The sequence below is a fragment of the Clupea harengus genome, chromosome 5 (genome assembly GCF_900700415.2).
Source record: "Clupea harengus chromosome 5, Ch_v2.0.2, whole genome shotgun sequence".
In the NCBI taxonomy this organism is placed as follows: Eukaryota; Metazoa; Chordata; class Actinopteri; order Clupeiformes; family Clupeidae; genus Clupea; species Clupea harengus.
The window spans coordinates 23,146,578-23,166,133 of NC_045156.1; the positions used below are offsets into that span (position 1 = coordinate 23,146,578).

The 19,556-nt window shown below is 47.3% G+C and overlaps 1 protein-coding gene across 24 annotated transcripts in view; it reads left to right on the plus strand.

Annotated features, from left to right (window-relative positions):
• nfasca (neurofascin homolog (chicken) a) overlaps positions 1-19,556 on the plus strand; it is an 80,447-nt gene that overhangs the window by 29,355 nt on the left and 31,536 nt on the right. For 21 of the 24 annotated variants that reach the window (XR_006152435.1, XR_006152434.1, XR_006152436.1 and 18 more), the window contains exons 2-6: positions 5,766-5,825; positions 13,465-13,636; positions 16,387-16,404; positions 17,396-17,501; positions 19,030-19,226. Coding sequence is in view for 21 of the 24 variants with exons in the window: in XM_031568167.2 (XP_031424027.1) it covers positions 13,543-13,636; positions 16,387-16,404; positions 17,396-17,501; positions 19,030-19,226 (415 nt within the window). In the remaining 3 variants the exon portion in view is untranslated. The remainder of the gene's footprint in view (positions 1-5,765; positions 5,826-13,464; positions 13,637-16,386; positions 16,405-17,395; positions 17,502-19,029; positions 19,227-19,556) is intronic. The other 3 variants (XM_042707864.1, XM_031568184.2, XM_042707872.1) reach the window with 1 other exon arrangement.

Genomic DNA, 19,556 nt, shown 5'->3' on the forward strand with positions numbered 1-19,556 from the left:
CGCATAGTTTAATTACATGAATAATTATTATCAGGGTCTCCATCAGGGGGAAATCGCTACCTAGCCCCAGTGTAATTACCACTTAAAAAAATGTGATCTCTGCTTGCTCAGTTTGTTCCTCACACACACTTCTAACTGAATTATGGAAGATATGTTTTAATAAAAGTCCTCCTAATGATGCATATTACATGAGTTCATGCATGCGTAAAGCATGCACAGACAAATGTTCAGCAGTAATGTAAATTAGGGGAGAATTTTAATAAAAATGTTACCAGAAATCATTTGACAAATAACTTCTAGCATTTAAGATTCTGCTAATCTGACTGTTAACCCCCATCCCCAACTCAACTCCACCCCCTAATGACATGCAACGTGCAGCGAACTACCTAATCTTCAAACGTAACCATGGTAATGATTGGGCTTGGATGCAGAAGACTAACATCTTTTGAAGGTCAGAGGGAGGAAGGGGGTGCATAGATGGGGGTCTCTTTTAGGATGGAGGTGTTTAATAATTTAGGGGAAGGTTAGGGTGTTTGGGTTTTGACCTGCAGCACAGGGTTTGAAAGGAACCCCCTTTGAAACGGTGCCAGAGGTTTCACCCCGGTCTCCACGGAGGCAAGGAGCCAATGAGGAGCGAGTTTCCTTGTTGTTGTGTGAAGAGACTAAAAGACTCTAATCAGACCCCCCCCCCCCCCCTCTAACCTCCGCCACCACCACATAACCCCCACCCCTCTCTTCCAGCTCACGCACCAGTTAAGCAATGAAGCATCTGACTTCTCATCTGTGGCAAGAAGCCCATTTAATAAAACGTCTTCCCCTTAATGAATTTTTCATCTATTTGTGTTTGGTTCACAACCGAGCCACACGTGCATTTACTGCAGGGTAGAGTGGCATGCATTTACAGCAGGGTAGAGTGGCATGCTGGCACGCTGGCACGCTGGAAGAGACTTTGGTGGATTATGCATGATGAAGTGGGTCCACCATGGGCGACCCAGATCCCTTCTTCGCTGTCCCCCTCTGCCAGAAGAATCCTTCTCTGGTAGCGCCGGCGTCACCAGAGTTGCAGCGTGGCGTCGGCTGTTCTGAGATCAGTGTTTCCGTCCCTTGCCCGTCAGCCCCCTTTGCTCAGTGACATGTGAGAGACTGGGCAGAGAGACACGATGTGAGGCAGAGCTCCTTAACCCACCCAGACGTGCTCAGACAGTGCGTGTGAGTCAGGATGTCTAGAAGTCCCATCTCTGCTGCTTTCGAAGGTTTTTATGTTCTTCTGTTGTGCTGTGTGCGCATGGAGTCTCTCTCTCTCTGTGTGTGTGTGTGTGTGTGTGTGTGTGTGTGTGTGTGTGTGTGTGTGTGTGTGTGTGTGTGTGTGTGTGTGTGGATTGCTCCAGGTACCTGGCAGTTGGACAGTTAATTTATGTACGCTGATGGGGGAAAAACCTTGATGGCAGACACGCTGGAGGAAGAGCAGAGGAAGCCCTTTGCGCTCTGGGAAAAGCAGCCATTGATTTATTCGTGATGCAGCCAGGCACTTCCTTTAACCCCCAGCCCCCCTCACACACACACACACACACACACACACACACACACACACACACACACACACACACACACACACACACACACACACACACATCTACACATAACCCCCTCCACACACACATGCACACACACAAACCGACACATACACCGTGATGTACACACTACAAACATACACATGCCCTTGGGCCTGAATGGGAATTGTTTCTGTACACACACACACACACACACACACACACACACACACACACACACACACACACACACTTTCATCATGCTGCCCTCTTCCTCTTTCTCCTCCCCCCTGCTCTATCTTTTCTATTCTGGTTCACCCCCTTCCTCTTCTTGTGTCCCCACATTTCTCTGTTTCTACTCTCTCCCCCCCCCCCCCCCACCACCCCTCTCTCTCTCTTTCTCTCTCTCTCTCTTTCTCTCTCTCTCTCTCGTTAAAAGTAGGTCATCCTGCAACATTGAGCCATTGCTCCTGCCAAGCATGAGACGTACTGTTCCTGTTTTCTCTCGCCTGTCCCCCCCATCTTCCCTTCCCTCCAGCCGTCCACATGGATCCACCATCTATCCTGCCCTGTCTGTTTGTTTGTTTTTAAAGGGGCTTGTTTCTTTCCCCTTAGCCTAAACAAGCCTCATCTTCTTGACACTAACCACATCACCCACGCAGTTAATCCACTCACCTTTCCCCGTACCAGCTGTTCCCATGGTGACAGGGCCCAGCGTTTCGTCAGAGAAGGCTTCGTCCACTTAGCTCCATCCCATGCTGCCTGACCCCCCTCGCTCCAGCCCTCGCGGATGTGTTTACTCACCTCTGGTTGGCTCTCTAATGGACAGAGTTCAAAGGTCAGGTCAGGGAGGCCAATTTTCTGGGAAGAGAAGCGAAGTTGTTGGGAAGTGAGCAGGCAATCAGGGACGCTCCGATTCCGGTTTGCAATTGAATTTAATATTAATAGAGCTGAGGTGTAACCTAACACCCCAGACTACAGCTGCGCTCCACTTCCTCTCAGCTCATCCTCTTAAAATTATGCAGAGAGAATATCTCACTTACATACATTTGTGTGTTAGGCATTACAGTGGCATCTAAGCATAGAACCTCCTTGTGTCTCATTGCCAGTGTATTGTGACCCCTGGCAGAGGAGCCTGGCAGAAGAGTCTCACTGTCTCGGTGGCGTGATGCATACTGAAACAGATGAAGGGCTGTGGGAAGGAAAGGATGCATACTGAAACCGATGAGGGGCTGTGGGAAGGAAAGGATGCATACTGAAACAGAATGAGGGGCTGTGGGAAGGAAAGGAGGTCCTTTTGCCTGAGTCTCCCTCCTCTTCCTCAGCTGATGGTCAGGACTCAGCTGGTCCAGAGTCAGCTTACTTCCGAGCCAACAGAAAATAGGCCATATTCACAGTGCGTTCTGCGCTATTAGTGTATTTCTAGAATGCTGTATTGGTCTTCAAGCGATTTCAAGCTGGAAAATTGAAAGCTGCATTACATATCTCATTTGACTTCCTGTGTGCTCCGTCAGTTCCATTCCACTCAAGTTAGATACATGTTTGCATAAAATACTTTCGGTTTCTCCCATAAATATGCAACTTATTAATGAGGAACTGGGATGATCTCACAGTACTGTGTGTAGTTGACTATAGTCGACTGTTCGCTTACCCGAGGCAGGTCCTAAGGGAGGTGAATTAGACTACAAATGGACACAAATTGAGGACGGGCGGTAGATACTTACTCCTCTCCGCTGATGAACTCGGACATGAGTGACACATGAGTGAGTCATTGTTTACGAGGGGTTAATGTGTTTTATCAAAATATACTTCAAACTCCTCAGGCTTCTCCAACATGTTACGGCCCATATAATCTCCTTGCCATGCCTAAATCCCCGACTGTTGTAATACTTAACACATGACTAAATCTTTGTTTCTTAAAGCCCTGCTTGTTATCTAGGGATATGAGTCATTTCTATGAAAGCTTTAATGATGCCCTTAATCTTCTGTTTATTTTGGGGGGGATTCATTAGTGAAATTATTTGAATGAAGATAAGGGTTTAGTGACATGGCATTATAAAAGGTCATCTCTCAGATCGCTCAGATCGCTGGGAAGGGATATAGACAGGCCTACAGCATGCAGGGTATAGTATTTGTGCAGCGTGTGTGTGTGTGTGTGTGTGTGTGTGTGTGTGTGTGTGTGTGTGTGTGTGTGTGTGTGTGTGTGTGTGTGTGTCTGTGTGTCTGTGTGTATGTGTGTGTGTCTGTGTGTGTGTGTGTGTGTGTGTGTGTGTGTGTGTCTGTGTGTGTGTGTGTGTGTGTGTGTGTGTGTGTGTCCTGTCCTCACACAAGAACAAGATGTCTGCCAGTCCTATGCCTTTCATTGTTCTCATTTCACCTCTCCGGCGCTCTGTCATCAGCGCTGTCCTCAGCTGTGGTTGTCACTCAGTGTTCTGCGGCGACCCTGGTGACACCTATGGGCATTTGAATGCTGCTCGTCAGGAGCCCAGAACGACAGACTGACAGATGTCACTCCTCCCATGTCCATCATTGTACGAAGTTTACATGGCTTCCGCTGTCCCACCTCTAATGTCAAACATTCCGGCATTGCTTCGGTATCCTACCCCCTTCCCCACCTACTCCTTATATGTTACCATTTAAGCCTCAAACTGATGTACTTCTTGGTATCAGAGGTGTGTGTCTGCAGAGACTGTAGGCCAGCTCCCGACAGGCATTTCAGAACCCTGGCCAGCTACCTTGCCACACATGCTGTTCATGCTTGAATTACAGTACATACGTATTGGGGTAAACTTCAGGCAAACTGAATCTCTTGCTCAAATTATTTTATTTGTCATAAAAGGGGTGGTCATATGGTGTCATTTGTGTGTGTGTGTGTGTGTGTGTGTGTGTGTGTGTGTGTGTGTGTGTGTGTGTGTGTGTGTGTGTGTGTGTGTGTGTGTGTGTGTGTGTGTGTTGGTTTAGATGTAAGATTGGGGATTTGGGTGTTCTGGAGGCAACAAGAACCAGTAAGGCAAAATGACTCACAGTATAGTCAGAATTTGGGGGATTGTGGGGTTATGGGTGGCTGCCCTTCACTCCTGCCTGTGTGAGGAAAAATGACTCACACTTTAGCAAGTAGAGCTGCAATGACCCCAGGCACTCAAGCACTTCACCTAGAAACACATTGGCCTGTGTACACATCTGTATCCACACTAATAAATATGACCATCTGCATATATGCAGATAAATCATCTGTAGGAGCTATTAGAACATCTGGTGTATAGGAAGCAGGACATGAACTAGAAAATTCTCTACAAATTAGTCTTTCATTGGGGTATTTGTTTAGCAGGAGGGGAAGGTGAAGGGTTATTAGGCACGCTAGCTAACTAGATTGGCTTATGTGTCTGTCCCTGACCGCTGGCTGTGATACAGAAAGCTAACAAGCTAGCCCTGAGACACACAGATGTGTGATCACCATGTAGCAGAATACAGCATACGTGGAGCACCGTCCATTTGCATTCATTTGATAATTCACATGTAACCAGAACTTCAGTTGTAGGTGCTAATTAATGCCAGAACAAAGGACAGGACATAAAGCCATGATGATGGCACTGATATTATTTGCTCACTTTTTGTGTTGCACAGCCATTGTGTGGGTGGTGTTCCAGCTTTAAACATGGCATCAAGCAAACAAATGGGGTTTTGGCAGAGGCCACATGGCTGAGGTCCCATCTGGGTTAAGATGTCTGCCAACAGGAGCCATGCTGCTGGGTCCTCATGTGCCATGGCTGCCGGAGATCTGTACGCTACGGTGTGCACACGGCAAGAGCGTCTGGTACCATAAGGATGTTAACAGATATCAACACAGCCATTGTCAAGCTTTTGAACAGCCTGAATTTGAACCACTGATTTGAATATAGTTGAATGAATGCCACTGTTGTTATAAAGCTAATAGCTAATGTTTACCCTGTCTGTTCTGTTATCCATGAAGTCAAAATGCACTCATTGTTAAGTACCAGTGCTTACAGACCGATATAATCTGTTTGCTTTGACTATTATCAGCGCCTGTCTCGTTTCTTTCAGCCACCCAATGTGGTTGTATATTTTCATTCTCGTAGTGCAATAAATTCGTAGTAGTCTTCCTATTAGCTTTAGCCATGACCAGTGTGTTAACATTGAGCGTGCTCAGATCTTATAGGAGTGTATGTTGACCCTGGCTCTGTTCTCTCCTTACAGGCCTCTGAGGTGATTGCCCGTTCCACCACTAAGACTACCCAAGAGCTCCCCAGCGCCGCGGTGAGTTCATTGATCTCGACGCCCCAGCGGTTGGCACGTACAGTGTGCTCATAGCTTCAGACACCCCGACACTGGCATAGGTTCATGGCTCTGGCTTGTGACCCACATTTACAGGCTTTTTATATCAGCACACTTCAGAGTCAGAACAGATTATTTATTTCCATTTCAGGCCATTATTACACAATTCAGGCTCTAACAACCCCCCCCCCCCAACTGGGTTGATGCCTGATTTGGGGTGAACCATTGGCTAAAACCAGATTTGGGATGTGGGTTTGGAAGTGTGCATGCTGGTGTGTGTGCACAGTATGTAAACCAGGCCTTTGCATAAGAGTAGGGACACGGAATAGGAGCAGCCCAGATATGAGCATGGTTCAGTGTGCATTACAACTTTGAGGTCACATACAGTACTTGTATTTATCATGAAATATGTAGGCTGTGCTCTTATACATTCTGCTAATGCACGCATATGTGTGTGCATGTTTGCGTGTGCACCTAGAGATATATGCATGCCTGCATGCTTAGGAGTGTGTCGATGGGCATGGACGTGCTTATGTTCCCATATGTAGTGATGGCCGTGTCAGTGCATGCATTTGGGAATGTGTATGTGCATATGTCTGTGTGTGTGTGTGTGTGTGTGTGTGTGTGTGTGTGTGTGTGTGTGTGTGTGTGTGTGCGTGTGTGTGTGTGTATGCGTGTGCGTGCATGATGTATGAGTGTGTGAATTAAGCTGATTTCCTTTGCGGCCCCTCCCTCTGGCTCAGTATAGAGGGTGGAAGGGGGTGGCATTGATGGCCCGCGGAGAGTCGGTGCATGCTGGGAGGGGAGGTGTGTCTGGCGCCGCAGAGGGTAATTGACTGTGATGGGCGTGAGGGGTATTTATAGATCAGGAGCTATGGGTGCTGCTGGATGTGGCAGAGGGATGGAGCCGAGGGGGGATGAGAGTACTAAGGGGGGAGCTTGTCATTGCCTGAGGCAGTGCCAGTGTCAGCTGAATAGAGAGAGAGAGGAGAGAAAGAGAGAGAGAGGAGAGGGAGAGAAAGAGGAGAGAAGGAGGAGAGAGAGAGGAGAGGGAGAGAAAGAGGAGAGAAGGAGGAGAGAGAGAGGAGAGAGAGGAGAGGGAGAGAAAGAGGAGAGAAGGAGGAGAGAAGGAGGAGAGAGAGAGGAGAGAGAGAGGAGTGAGAGAGGAGAGAGAGGAGAGAGAGAGGAGTGAAAGAGGAGAGAGATAGGAGAAAGAAAGGAGTGAGAGAGGAAGAGCAAGGGAGAGACCAAGATGGTGGAGGGGAGGGGAGAAAGGAGAAGAGGCGAGTAGGAAAGAGACTCAGCCCTGCTGGAGGGCACTGTGCCCCCCACGTCCGTGCCCCCTACCCCTCCGTGTTGACACAAGGGGCATCATCTAGGCATTTCCACTGTGCCCGTTCTGTTTGCCTGTGTCATCAGTGTGCATCATTAACCCCTTTTAGCACACAGTCCTCCCCCACCCCCTGCCGAAACACCTCTGGGGACACGTGCCCCCAAAACCCCCAGTCTCACAGTCTGCTTCGTTTCCCACCTCAGCGTCTTTCTTCACTGCCTTTTTATTCGCCTTCATTGTCAATCCTCTTCTTTTCTTTGCCCTATCCTCTTCTTGAATGTGGATTACGATGATCATTGTAATTATGGAGTCATTGTCAAGTCTAAACAGATACAGTATACGGGACCCCATCATTCACTATAGCCAGAGACTGTGAAACAGTGTCGTCATGATATATACCGTGAAATGTCACAGTGGCAGGAACCTGAACTGAGGAAACTCCTCATGGAAATCAGCCGCACGCAGTCCAAAGCGATGTTGCGTTTAATTGTAGTCGTACTCAGGGCCCTGGTGTATTTTGCTGAAAGGCCCAAATGACTTCCAGGCCCATTATGAATTAAACCAACTGAGTATGCACACTTTAAAAACTCTCATAGGTAATTTATCATATAGAATTATGATTTCAGTCATGCTCATTTTTCAGGTCACGACTGGTGATTAAGAACCCCATAATAATCACGATTACTCACAAATTAGCAGTAATGAATGGATGTGTAGTTGATGTAGACTGATGTAGTAAACCCTATGGTGGGCTGTAGACCTGGTGCGGCTGGTAAGGTTCCCAGCTGAGTGTGGCCTCTGCATGTGGCGCGGTGGCCTTGGGTGGCCTCCTGTTAGAGCCTGCATGTGGCTGGGGGACTGTCTGATCTCCAGCACCCCTGAGGGGGCCTCCCTGAGGTGGGGTGACTGGTCTGATGACCGTGGGGGGGGGGATTTACCGCGGTGGCATGCACTTCTGTCCGCAGCACTGGGGCCATGCTAACGCTCAACACTGCCAGTGCGGCTGCTGCCCCGTGGCCAACTTCCCTTGCATGTGTGTGTGCATGAGTGGGTTAGTATGTGAACATTTATGGGTATTTGTGGGTATTTGTGGGTGGATTTATGTATGTGTGTGTGTGTGTGTGTTAGGGATGGGCATTCGATTAAATTGTCTTAATCGATCGTCGGGAGAATTAACGATCGATTTTCGATTAATCATTAATATTTTTATATTAAAATTCACTATTTATAGGTTATATTAAAATGCAGTGAAAATAGAAAAAACATAGCGTGTTTCCTCATTGAGATCTTTATTACAAGATGAACTACTCTTGTGGCAGTTAAACTTACAAGATGGACAACTCTTGTGGCAGTTAAACGAGATCCGTTCAATGGTTACACTTGAAAATATGCGCTGCTGTACAGCTAGAAGCCGGTGCTCATAAACACAACTGACCCTCGTTTTTTTTTCCTCCAAAATAAAATCAGATTATAAATAAATTAGGGCTGTCAATAGATTGAAAATCTTTTTAAAAAATCACTTCAGGCAACGTGTATTTTAGACACTGTTGTTTAATTGTATTTTGTTTGTGCTCTCTCGCCGTCATACAAGGAATGAATGAGAGACACAATGGTGCCCCTCGACGGTAAATCGTAAGAGTTCTCCTCTGAAGCAATTCGAATCACCTCAGTCAGCCCACCGTCTTCAACTATGTTGATGGGCCGACAGTCACCGGCAAACCAAACTGCTACAGCGTTGGTAACCTTTTCACGGACTGGTCTAGTTATTTTCCTAGAGAAGTCGTGGAGTGTGGGTTGGCGACCATCTAACCTGGGACTGCTTTCTGTCGAGTGCTTTGCATTAAGGTGATAACTTAAAGACGAGCTGCTTCTGTGATAGCTACATTCGGCTTGACAAATGCCACATGCAACTTTAGTTTTGTCGATTGTTCCGTCATTTTGCCTCTTAAACAGAAACTTTCCGCCCAACAATCCCTCAGCTCTCTCCATCTTCAACTACCGTCTCAGTTTCTCCTATCTAACTGACTGCAGGCACGCAGCGGTTTCATGTCATTGGTCAACGCACACCGGAAGTAAACAAAGCTGTGTTAACTGCGTTAAAATATTGTATCGCATTAATCTCGGCCACAATAATCTCATAGATTAAGCGTTAACTTTGACAGCCCTAAAATAAATAAATTACACGCACACTACGCAACAGAATATGCATTAGTTTTATCAATGAAAAAATAATGTCCTCGACGAAATTCTCAATGATCAATTCATCGATCATCGATTAATTATGCCCATCCCTAGTGTGTGTGTATGCACAGTGAGTGTGTTTTCACTTCAATTCAATTTTACGAATGTATTGACATTGTCTCAAGGCGCTTTTTAGAGGCCAAGGTCTGAACCCTCTAGAGCAGAGGTCTTCAACCGGGGGTCCGCGACCCCCAGGGGGTCCGCGGAGGTACTGCAGGGGGTCCGCCAAATGATTTCATCTGAAGCATTTTTTTCCCTCTTCCAAAAATTAAAAACGTCCAAAAGACTACATAAACATAAACAGAACGTAAAAATAATACATAGGCTACCCATGAGTCTTCACGCGATCATTTGATCATAATGGAAACATATGCACTTTTAGCTATCTGGTGCCAAAAGACGTTACCTGCCATAACCATACAATTTGAAATAATTGATCGTTTTGTAATTTCTCGGAACAAGAGCTCCTCGTCAGACACCACTGATGGCGGTTCAGATGATCTACCTTCAGAGGATGCCAATTCCCTTTCCATGAAAAGCCTTAAGTGCAAACGGGAGAAGACACGTAAATATTCAGAGAATGATCTGAAGTTTGCCTTCACCTACAAAGAGACCGATGGTGAAGAATTAGCAGTGTGCGTGGTTTGCTCTTCCGTGCTATCAAACGAAACTATGAAACCATCAAAGCTGCAACGACACTCAAAGACAACCCATGCTTACTTGAAAAAAAAAAAACACATATTTCCTGTTTAAAATCTTTTGAGGGCCAGCAGACCTTGATGAGACAATCAGCCAAAGTGTGCGAGCTAGCTTTAAAAGCCTCTTATCAAGTTGCATTACGTGTCGCTCAGACCAAACAGCCATACATAATTGCGGAAAGTTTAATATTGCCAACAGCTAGTGATATGTGCAAAACAATGTTTGCGAAGGATGAATACGTAAAAAAACTGAAAAGCATCCCAATGCCCGCCCTATTGATGAATTGGCAGCTGATGTGAGGGCACTAGCCTACTAGTCGGAAAACTTCCGAAGGCAGATTATTTTGCACTACAATTAGATGAATCCACCGATGTGTCAAACGACCCTCAGCTTTTAGCTTTTTTGTGATTTGTCCACCAAAATGAGATGCAGGAGGAATTTCTATTCTGTAAGCAGCTGCCTGGAGGTAAAAAAAGTTCAGAGATTTTCAAAGTGATCGACAATTTTTTCCGTGAACATGATATACCCTGGCCAAAATGTGTCGCGATGTGCACAGACGGTGCAGGAGCCATGTATGACGCACTGCATGCTTCATAGGGAGAATGTTGTTGCCAAAGACATGAATGATGAATTCTCAAACGTCAGATCTCTCAGTAGGTATGAGATATTTCATCCATACTTAAGCTTCTCAAGCTACTCAATTCTTTGTCCCTCCCTAATTGAATACAGAGTGATGGCTAACTGTAAGGGAGAAAAATATCAATAATAAACAGAATAAATTGAAACGAGTTGTGTGTCACAGATGATTTGTAATTCTGTTCAAACATGTGTAGGGGAGTGTGTGTGTGTGACTGACACTTAGTTCCAAATAAATTATATGAATATCAGGCCCAAATTTGGGGCGGCGGGGGTGGGGGTCCCTGCTCAGTGTCTCTCTCAGCCAAGGGGTCCTTGGTCTGAAAAAGGTTGAAGACCCCTGCTCTAGAGCAAGCACATACGCGATGGTGGCTCCCTTTGAACTTTTTTTTTGTCCATGTGAGTCTGTCTGCATAGTATGTGTTGGTGTGTTTTCATGTGTTCATATATTTGTGTATGTGCTGTGTGTGTATGTGCTGTGTGTGTGTGTGTGTGTGTATTACTCATGGTGGCTTGCTTCGCCACTCGGGGCGACACTGTGATGGTGAAAACTGCAGCGGCACGTTCATCAAAGGCTCCTGGAAGTCATAGTGACCTCAATCTCCCGACTTTACTCCAGTTCTGCCGGCCGAGTGGGAATATATGAATGAATGGACGGATAAATAAATGGCCGCTTGGATGGATGAGTCTGGCCTTTTTCCACACAAAAGCCCACATGCGCGGAGCGTCATCAGTCTCAGCTCCCTTTGTCAGTGTTTGTGGTGTGCACGTGTCAGGGGTGTGTGTGTGAGATGTGTGTGTGAGGCTGGGATGGGATGGGCTGGGCTGGGCTGGAGTTTCGTGGCCCTTGCCCTAAGTCCCAAAGGAGGAGGAGGCAGAGCCAGGAGGAGCATGTTCCACTCCCCCTGGGGCAGATTAGCTTTTTTTGTAAGATGGTGTTGGATTCGTACAGCAGATGGTGTGTGTATGTACGTGTGCGTGGGAGTGACAGAGAGAGTATGTGTGTGTGCGTGTGTGTGTGTGTGTGTGTGTGTGTGTGTGTGTGTGTGTGTGTGTATGCTTGTGTTCATGTTTTGTGTATACATGTGCATGTATTCCTAAAAGAATAGGTCATTTTTGGCTAGTTGGCTAGACCACAGAGCAAAGCCTCTGGTTTCCATCCTCGGCCAGTCTCAGTCTCCCAGGATGCCGTACACTAGCAAGCTTTAGAGCTTTAGTTGGACCCTAATAAATCACTGTTCCCCCTAATGTAAAATAGCAGGTTCCCCTGCCACTGCCCCCCCCCCCCCCCCCCCCCCCCCCACCCCCACCCCCCTCCCACCAGCACCACTGGCACAGCAGCAGGACATTAAAGAGCCCAGGGTCTTCATAATGAGGGCTCGCACATCCTCAATCCCATCAGTTAGGCCCAGCTGGAGTTTGTCAGGGCTTTCAGTGCATCTCCTCCCCCTGCACTCCTCCTCAATTGGATTAATTAGCATGCTATCCTCCTCATCGTAGGCTAGACGAGAATGCTAAGGCCACAGCGTAACTCTGAACAGTTACAAATAGCTGGTAGGTACTAGTGCTGAATGGTTATTAGCCGTGGATGTAATGGGTTGTAATTAGTTGGGCTAGGGGCCACAGTTAGCCCCGTGGGCTGGTGTGAGAGGGCAGAGTGCAGTTTGTTTCATTGGGTGGGTGGGGCTCTCTGCTTGGCATGCTGACGAGATGAGATGGCAGCTTTGCTGGTGCAGAGAATGGACCCGTCTAACAGCATGTCACTCAGACAGCAGACAGTGGTCGTCGTGCTTCAGAGTGCACAGGCATAGCTCCTTGAAGTCGTGGATGTTTTACCTACAGACACACCTACCCTCTTTCTCTCTCACCTCTCACACACACACACACACCAAATACACAAACACACAGACAGACACAAACACGCACACACTTACATTCACACCCATTTTGCACACAAGCACACACACACACACACACAAATACAAGGGCACGCATGAGCACATACACACATTCACCTGACAACTAGAGAAAGAAAGGGGGTGGGAGAAAAAGACGAACGCTTGATTGCTTAAAGGATGCGAGTCCTGTGAGTGGGTGAGTGGGTGAGTGGTTGGCAGAGGCTGCTGGTTTAGGCGCAGGTGTCAGAGACTCACCTCCCTGGCCCACCCCTGTATGGGGCCTGTTGCACCTCCCCATGGCCAGCCATCTTACCAGAGGAGTCTGAAGCTCCAGCCCACTGCCCACAGCTCACTGCCTCTGGGGAGCACTGGCCTCATCTGCACATGTAGGTCAGCTAGAAACCTCCACATTAATGCACACAAACACACACATGCGCACGCACACACACACACACACACACACACACACACACACACGCACACACGTGGTACGCACACAGAAACATGCATGTGTGATCACACATGCTCATTCACCAACATTGCTGTCACACATGGATACACACACACACACACACGCACACACACACACACACACACACACACACACACACACACACACACACACGAACCTGGGCATGTAGCCACTTCATGTTCTTGGTCTCTTGGTGTAGAGAGCATCTACTAGAAACTGCACCTCGCGTGTCCCATTGCACCTGGTTGTTAGATCAGCAGTGGCCCTCTCTGCCAACGAATCCCACAGGAATATAATCATGTGCCCTTCTTTCTCTTCTTCCTCCTTCCTCTCGTTTCATAGGTCAGAGAGGCCAAGGGTGTGCAGCTGAGCCAAACCAAGACGGCGCAAGGGGTGGCGGGAGCCAATCGGAGGAGAGCGATGCTGAAGCAAGGCAAGAGGTCGGGTCTGGCAACATGGCCGCTCCTCTTGATCTTCCTGAGGGCCGTGGCGTCCATCGAAGTCCCACTCGATCGTAAGTCCGTCACTGACACACTTCGAAATGGGTCCGCACTAAAGGCGGACATGTGTCACGTACGAAGAGTGAAAGCATGCGATCTGTGCACTAGTGAAAACGAGACCTCCATATGGCAAAGAGAGAGAAAGAAAGAGAGAGAGAGAGTAATCAGCTGTCACATGGCTGGTCACATCGTCACGTCATTAAACTGAATTCCTTTGTGCGTGAAACACACCGTATGACTTGTGTAAGGCCGCCGTCTGAATACAATGTTTAATAGGAATATATGCTCATAAGAATACACACAGTCTCTGTCTCTCTTTTTTCTTTGTCTATCTTAAACACACACATACACACACACACACACACACACACACACACACACACACACACACACACACTGCCTTATGTATATATATACTATATTTGTAAAACAGCGCTTTAAAATATCTTTATTGACAGCTGGGCTTTTAAAAATTTGCTGTGTAGTTTAATTGTCTCATTGTTTTCACTCCAGTATGTAATGGAGATGAGATGTGTGTTTTTGAAGGTCCCATTGATTCACGGTAAAGATGAGGAGTCAGCAGACCAATATCCTGTTTAACATTACAGGGTTGCAGGAAGTTCTTGTGAATACGGTGCCTGCTTCAAACATGGATACCTTCACTGTCCCATTGACCTACAAGCACACACAATGTTTCAATCTCACCAGTCCTCTTTGATGGCTTTATAACCAGATGTGAATTAGATTATGAATTTAGATCAAATTTGAGATATAATACAAGATATAAATATACAATACATTTCCTCTCTCTCTCTCTCTCTCTCTCTCTCTCTCTCTCTCTCTCTCATCTCTCTTTGTCTCTTTCATGCTCTGCCTCTATATCTGTTTATGCTTGGCCACTCTGAGAAATCATCATCAAAGCCAGACGCAGTAAAAGGCCCCAGAGGCTCTTGTGTGTCTCATCTGAGACCATAAAAAAAACAGATCTGCTCTGACCACTGGCAGCCACTGATGCTATTGTCTCCAGCTCGCTCCACCCGTTCTTGTTATTGTCTTTACCTTTATATCTGTTTTGACCCTCTCCTCCCCCCTTCTGTCTCTCTCTATCTCTCTGTTTCTCTCTACCACTCTCTCTCACTCTGTCTTTTTCATTTTGGCCAGTCTCTGTTTTATGGCTTGTGGCTTCCTTGCCTGAGGCTCATAAATGTGTATTGATTATTTTGCTATTTGCCACCCTTACTTCTAAGAGACATGATAGCCCATATAACCTATGATCCTTTGACCTCCCGACCTCTGGCACACGCAGCGGTACGCAGAGGGGGGGCGCTTTATCTAATTGGAGAGTGCAAGCTGCCATGTCTGTTTGGAGGTTGGCATCAGAAAGAGGCTTCTCTCCCCAGAGCTGATAATGAGCACTGTCATCACCCCCCATTACTCCCATCATCACACACACACACACACACACACATGCTCTGACACAAAAAGTGGATGTAATGCACATATGTACACAAACATACACACACACACACACACACACACACACACACACTTGACAAAAGCAGACCACCCACACATGCACACACAAAAGCACTATGTGTACACAAACATGCTTGCACACTCACATATACAGACAAAGCTTCATGCCAGGCATACACACAAATACACAAGCACATCAACCCCCACCTGAACTCCCACACACACACAGACGTATAAATCCTCTCAGGCATGTGAGTCACACACACACACAGATGCATGCACAGAAACGAGAGACGCAAACCGTGCACACACACACACTCATGACCCCCTGTGATATGACCTTGCTGATTTACTATGATGAATGTCAGGCAGTCGGCCCTGTCCCATCATCCCTGGCTTCGTGGGACCCAGGGGTCACAGAGGATACCCCTTTGCCCCTACACACACACACACACACACACACTGCATATGTTTTGTCTCTCAATCTAAAAACCACACTTTCATTAGCAAGTCAACGCAGTGCAAAACACAAAGGTTATTTACAAAAACGTACTTGCGGTTAGACACAGAACAGCCTGTCTCCCATGCCATCACACGGCATGTGTTTCAGTGTTTTCTCCCCTCGACCACTTGGAGGACTCGCTGCAGTAATATTTGGCCAACTGAGCTGGATTAGTAGAAATGAAAGAGCTCACTGTCTCTCCACTATATAAGAGACCGTCAAACTGAAGGGTCCCAGCTGGGCTGTGTTTTTAAGATTAGGACTGCCGCTCATTTTGCTGTAAGTGAGTTTAAGTGTCATTATATAACACAGCCCAGTCTTTGAGTCAAATCTGTCATAATAGTATGCCTGTTGTAGTGTTAAATCTCCTGGTTGTTCCCATCGTTTATTCTACCCATTTTACACTATTTAGTAACAAAAATATATTTGTTAGTCTGCTAAGTAACGCCTTTTGTCATGTTTGTTGGCACTGACAAGCTCACTAACTATCCCCTGTGTTTTGTCTCTTGTCTGTTGTGTCCTGCCCTGTTTGTGAAACCACGGTACCGCTCCATGTGAACCTATGCAGGTAAGTTGTGTTCTCTTTATCTATGGACTGTTACTAGGATTGTTAGATACAGTTTTAATAACATTGTAATCTAATTAACACAACTAATACACTCATGTCTAGTTGGTCAGTCTATGGTAGCTGGTTGTTGTAGCTCATGTGGTAACTGTCAGTGTCACATTAAACCCTGCTTCCCCATCCCTCCCTGCTTCTGTCAACCTGCTGCCGGGAACTAACAGCAAAGATACAGCAAGAACGTAAGTCTGCTCACCTAACAATATCTCTCTCTCTCTCTCTCCTCTCTCTCTCTCTCTCTCTGTGTGTGTGTGTGTGTTTGTGTGAGTTGATGAGACTGTCCCTGTGAGATGTTGGGAGAGATCAATGACATGAATGACATTCAGTAATATGTATGTGAAAAGGAGAATGTTAACATGTGTGTGTGTGTGTGTGTGTGTGTATGTGTGTGTGTGTGTATGTGTGTGTGTGTATTTGTGTGTGTTCTGTACCGTCGCCATCACGAGAAAGCGGCACCATGGAGGCAGACACACACCATAATACACCACCATAGATTAGAGCAGACACACACACCATAATACACCACCATAGATTAGAGCAGACAGCCTCCCTGGGACTGAGAAAAGACATAGTTTCATTTAATGAGGGGGTCCTGCAGGCAGTCAGGTAGAAGCAGAACAACATGGAACAGCTCAGTTGCCTCTCTCACCCAGTGTGAGCCACTCACTGCAGCCCAGTGATCCAGGAGATGGATGCACTAAGGTTTAGACTCTTCTCAAGCTCTCATCTACAGCAGCAATCACACCTCCCCATCAGACTTATTTCAGTGTACATCAGAGCTGTTTCATCACACTGGTAGAATTCTCATATTTTAAAAAGAGAACCAGAGTAAATGTATGTCAGTGATGAAAACACCATATGCACCCAGAACCCATACAGGAACATGAGACAGGAAGGACGTTGGTGAATTAGAATGAAGGCCAAAGATATTCATGCATCATACAGATGATGGGTGTCGTTTCAGAAATACCACTCCAGTTACCATAGCGCTCCATCATTAGTGTAGGCAGCAATGAGAGTCTGTGTGGAGGAGATACTGCAATGATAAATGGAGGCCTTATTAAGTGCCCTCTTTCTCTCTCTCACTCTCTCTCTCCCTCTCTTTCTCCCCTCATCTCTTTGCCCCTCTCTCTCTATCGTTCTCTCTATCTCTCCCCTTCTCTCTCTATACAGTGAAACAGCCACCCACCATTGTGAAACAGTCTCCAAAGGACTACATTGTAGACCCCCGAGATAGCATCATCATTGAATGTGAAGCTAAGGGGAACCCGCCGCCAATGTGAGTGCTGACCAACACACAATCGCCTCTTTCAACATCTCCTCTCCTCCCTCCCTCCCTCCCTCCCCTGCTTTCCTTCCCTCTTTTTGTTTTTCTCACTCTGCTCACTTCTGACCATGTCCTCTTGGGGATGTCTGCCTTTCACCAATCTTTCTCTCACAGGCACTCTCTCTCTCTCTCTGTCTCTCTCTGTCCGTGTCTGTGTCTGTGTCTCTGTCTGTGTCTCACTCTTCTCATCTCTCTCCTCACCTGCTTTCCTGGCTCGCCTCTTTCTCTTCCGCTCCACACTGCGCCCGTCTCTCATTTTTCTCTCGCCCCCTCTCTCCAGCCCCTTTGTCTGTCTCGATCTCTCTGTCCCTCCATCACTTGGCTCTGGCCTTTGTCATCCTGTCTCTCTCTTTCTCCTCCTCTGCAACCACCCCCCCCCCCCTCCCCTCCCCTGCCATGTCTTAATTGAGGATGACAGCCATTAGTGAGAACAGAGAGGCCTGCCTGGCCCGGTGCATCTCCACTGGGGAGAGAGCAGGCATGAGCACCCTCCTCTGCCCCAAACCCCCGTTATCACACCATCAGATACAGAGTACAGGCACAGGCAACCAGATACCATGCCTCTCTCTCTCTCTCTCTCTCTCTCTCTCTCCCTCTCCCTTTCTCACTCAACTCTTTCTTGTGTTCTCCCCTCTGCTTACATAAGCCATATGAATCCTTGACCAGCTGAGGACAGTGGTTCCATTCACGGGGCGCGTTTGTGTTTGTTTGCCAGGCCATATTAGAGGGGTTGTTTACATAATGCCACCGCCATGGTGGCTCTCCCAGGAAGGGCACTGTGCTGGAATAATGCGCCCGGATGGCTATTCATGCCCATGGAACACTCAGTCACAGCACTTCCCAAAATGACTCTGATTGGCTATTTTTTGTTTTTTTGTTGTTGTGGAAACTTTTTGGTGGTTGTTGAATGTTTTGGTCCCCTTTGAGAGTGTGGCGTTTTGAAATTCACCTGTCTCTCACCGTGTGTTCAGTTATGACGTGTGAGCTTTGGAGCTGGCTTACTTCCTGACTGACTGCTCCTCACGGATGGAGCGAAGCACGGTGTGCACACCAGGGTACCCACACAGCAGCTAGCTAACTCTGGAGCGGCTCTGGCGTGGTCATGTGACCAAACCCAGCCAGTCATCCGCCACCTGAGTGTAGATCTCTGAGCGTACACATATGTTCCACACTATTGACCCTCAAAGGATATTTCAGCGCCCACTGTCTTATCAGTGAGGAAGTTACTAGACACTGATCTGTACGACAGTCTACATAGCAGCTGCCTGTGTAAGAAATCCAGTCAGGTCAGATCGAGGCCAAACCAGGGCTAAACCAGGGCCAGACCAGGGCCAGACCAGGGCCAGACCAGGGCCAGATCTGGTATAACCACTGCAGCTTCTGTGCTTCTGTGGGCGAGCCATCAGGCCCCTTCTGCAAGTGTCTTTCTGCTCACGTCTGCCCCTCTGTGTGTGTTTTTGCGTGGGGGTGCCGCCATCAGGTACGAGTGGAAGCGGAATTCGCGGTACTTCAACGTGGGCAAGATGCCGCACGTGACGCAGCGGAAGCCGTCGGGGACGTTGGAGATCTCCTCCCGCAATGGCGGCAGGCCCGAGGACTACGAGGGCGAGTACCAGTGCTTCGCCTCCAACGAGTTTGGCATAGCGGTGTCCAATAAGATCCTGCTGCGAATCTCCAGTGAGTGCAAACACAATCACACACACACACAGACACACACACACACACTCACATAGACTGTGTAGCACCCAGCACTTTGGACACACTATTAGATTCACCCACACACACACACACACTCTTTCGCACACGCACACACACACACACACGTGCATCAGAGTTGAGGTGTAGGTGGGATATATGGTGTATGATAATGTGTGATGTGACGTGTGTCTGTGTGATCATGTTAGTGAAAATGTGAGTAGAGTACATGAGTGTATGAGTGTGTGTGTCAGAGTGTACATCTGTCTGTTTGCTGATGTATGTGTGTTATAGTTTGTGTGCGAACGGATG